We start from the raw sequence: 484 nt of genomic DNA, 5'->3' as shown, positions 1-484 counted from the left end.
ATAGATTATGAAGTAAAATTTTATAATGGAATTGTTTTTAAAACCCCAAATGAGGGTCCCAGAAAGTGAAGACAAACCAAGGGTTAATAGATCCCCAGTGGGGAAATTTGGTTGTTTTAACAGATAAATTGAAAAAATGGCAGGATTTTTTTTCCTTTTCATAAAAGATGGGTTCAAAACTAAAATATGAATAAGTTCCACATTTGTTTTACAGTTCGTTACTACAGGTTTTCTGCTGGATGCAGTTAATCTCAGTTCAAAACAGCGTTAAATTGATACAGATTTTGGCATTAGGGGTCTGAGTTGGTATAAGTTGCTGAGTTGGAATCCCAGACCAAATCTGACCTGAAGTTTTTAACGTGGTCCTCCACTCCAGTGAGGTTTAAACAGTGAGTCAGAGCCTGGTTGTAGATCAGAGCCTGAGTGGACGAACCCCAGTTCACATCTACAGGAAACAGCACACACACACACACACACACACACA

The 484-nt window shown here is 38.4% G+C and overlaps 1 protein-coding gene across 1 annotated transcript in view; it reads right to left on the bottom strand.

Annotated features, from left to right (window-relative positions):
- Positions 1-484, bottom strand: part of LOC116689051 (solute carrier family 12 member 2) — a 21,116-nt gene that overhangs the window by 8,292 nt on the left and 12,340 nt on the right. Inside the window, exon 15 of the mRNA XM_032515363.1 lies at positions 346-445. Within this exon, the coding sequence (XP_032371254.1) occupies positions 346-445 (100 nt within the window). The remainder of the gene's footprint in view (positions 1-345; positions 446-484) is intronic.

Source organism: Etheostoma spectabile, chromosome 5 (genome assembly GCF_008692095.1).
Source record: "Etheostoma spectabile isolate EspeVRDwgs_2016 chromosome 5, UIUC_Espe_1.0, whole genome shotgun sequence".
Taxonomy (NCBI): Eukaryota; Metazoa; Chordata; class Actinopteri; order Perciformes; family Percidae; genus Etheostoma; species Etheostoma spectabile.
The sequence above is the reverse complement of the archived record's forward strand: the minus strand, read 5'-3'. Positions and strand labels throughout refer to the sequence as shown.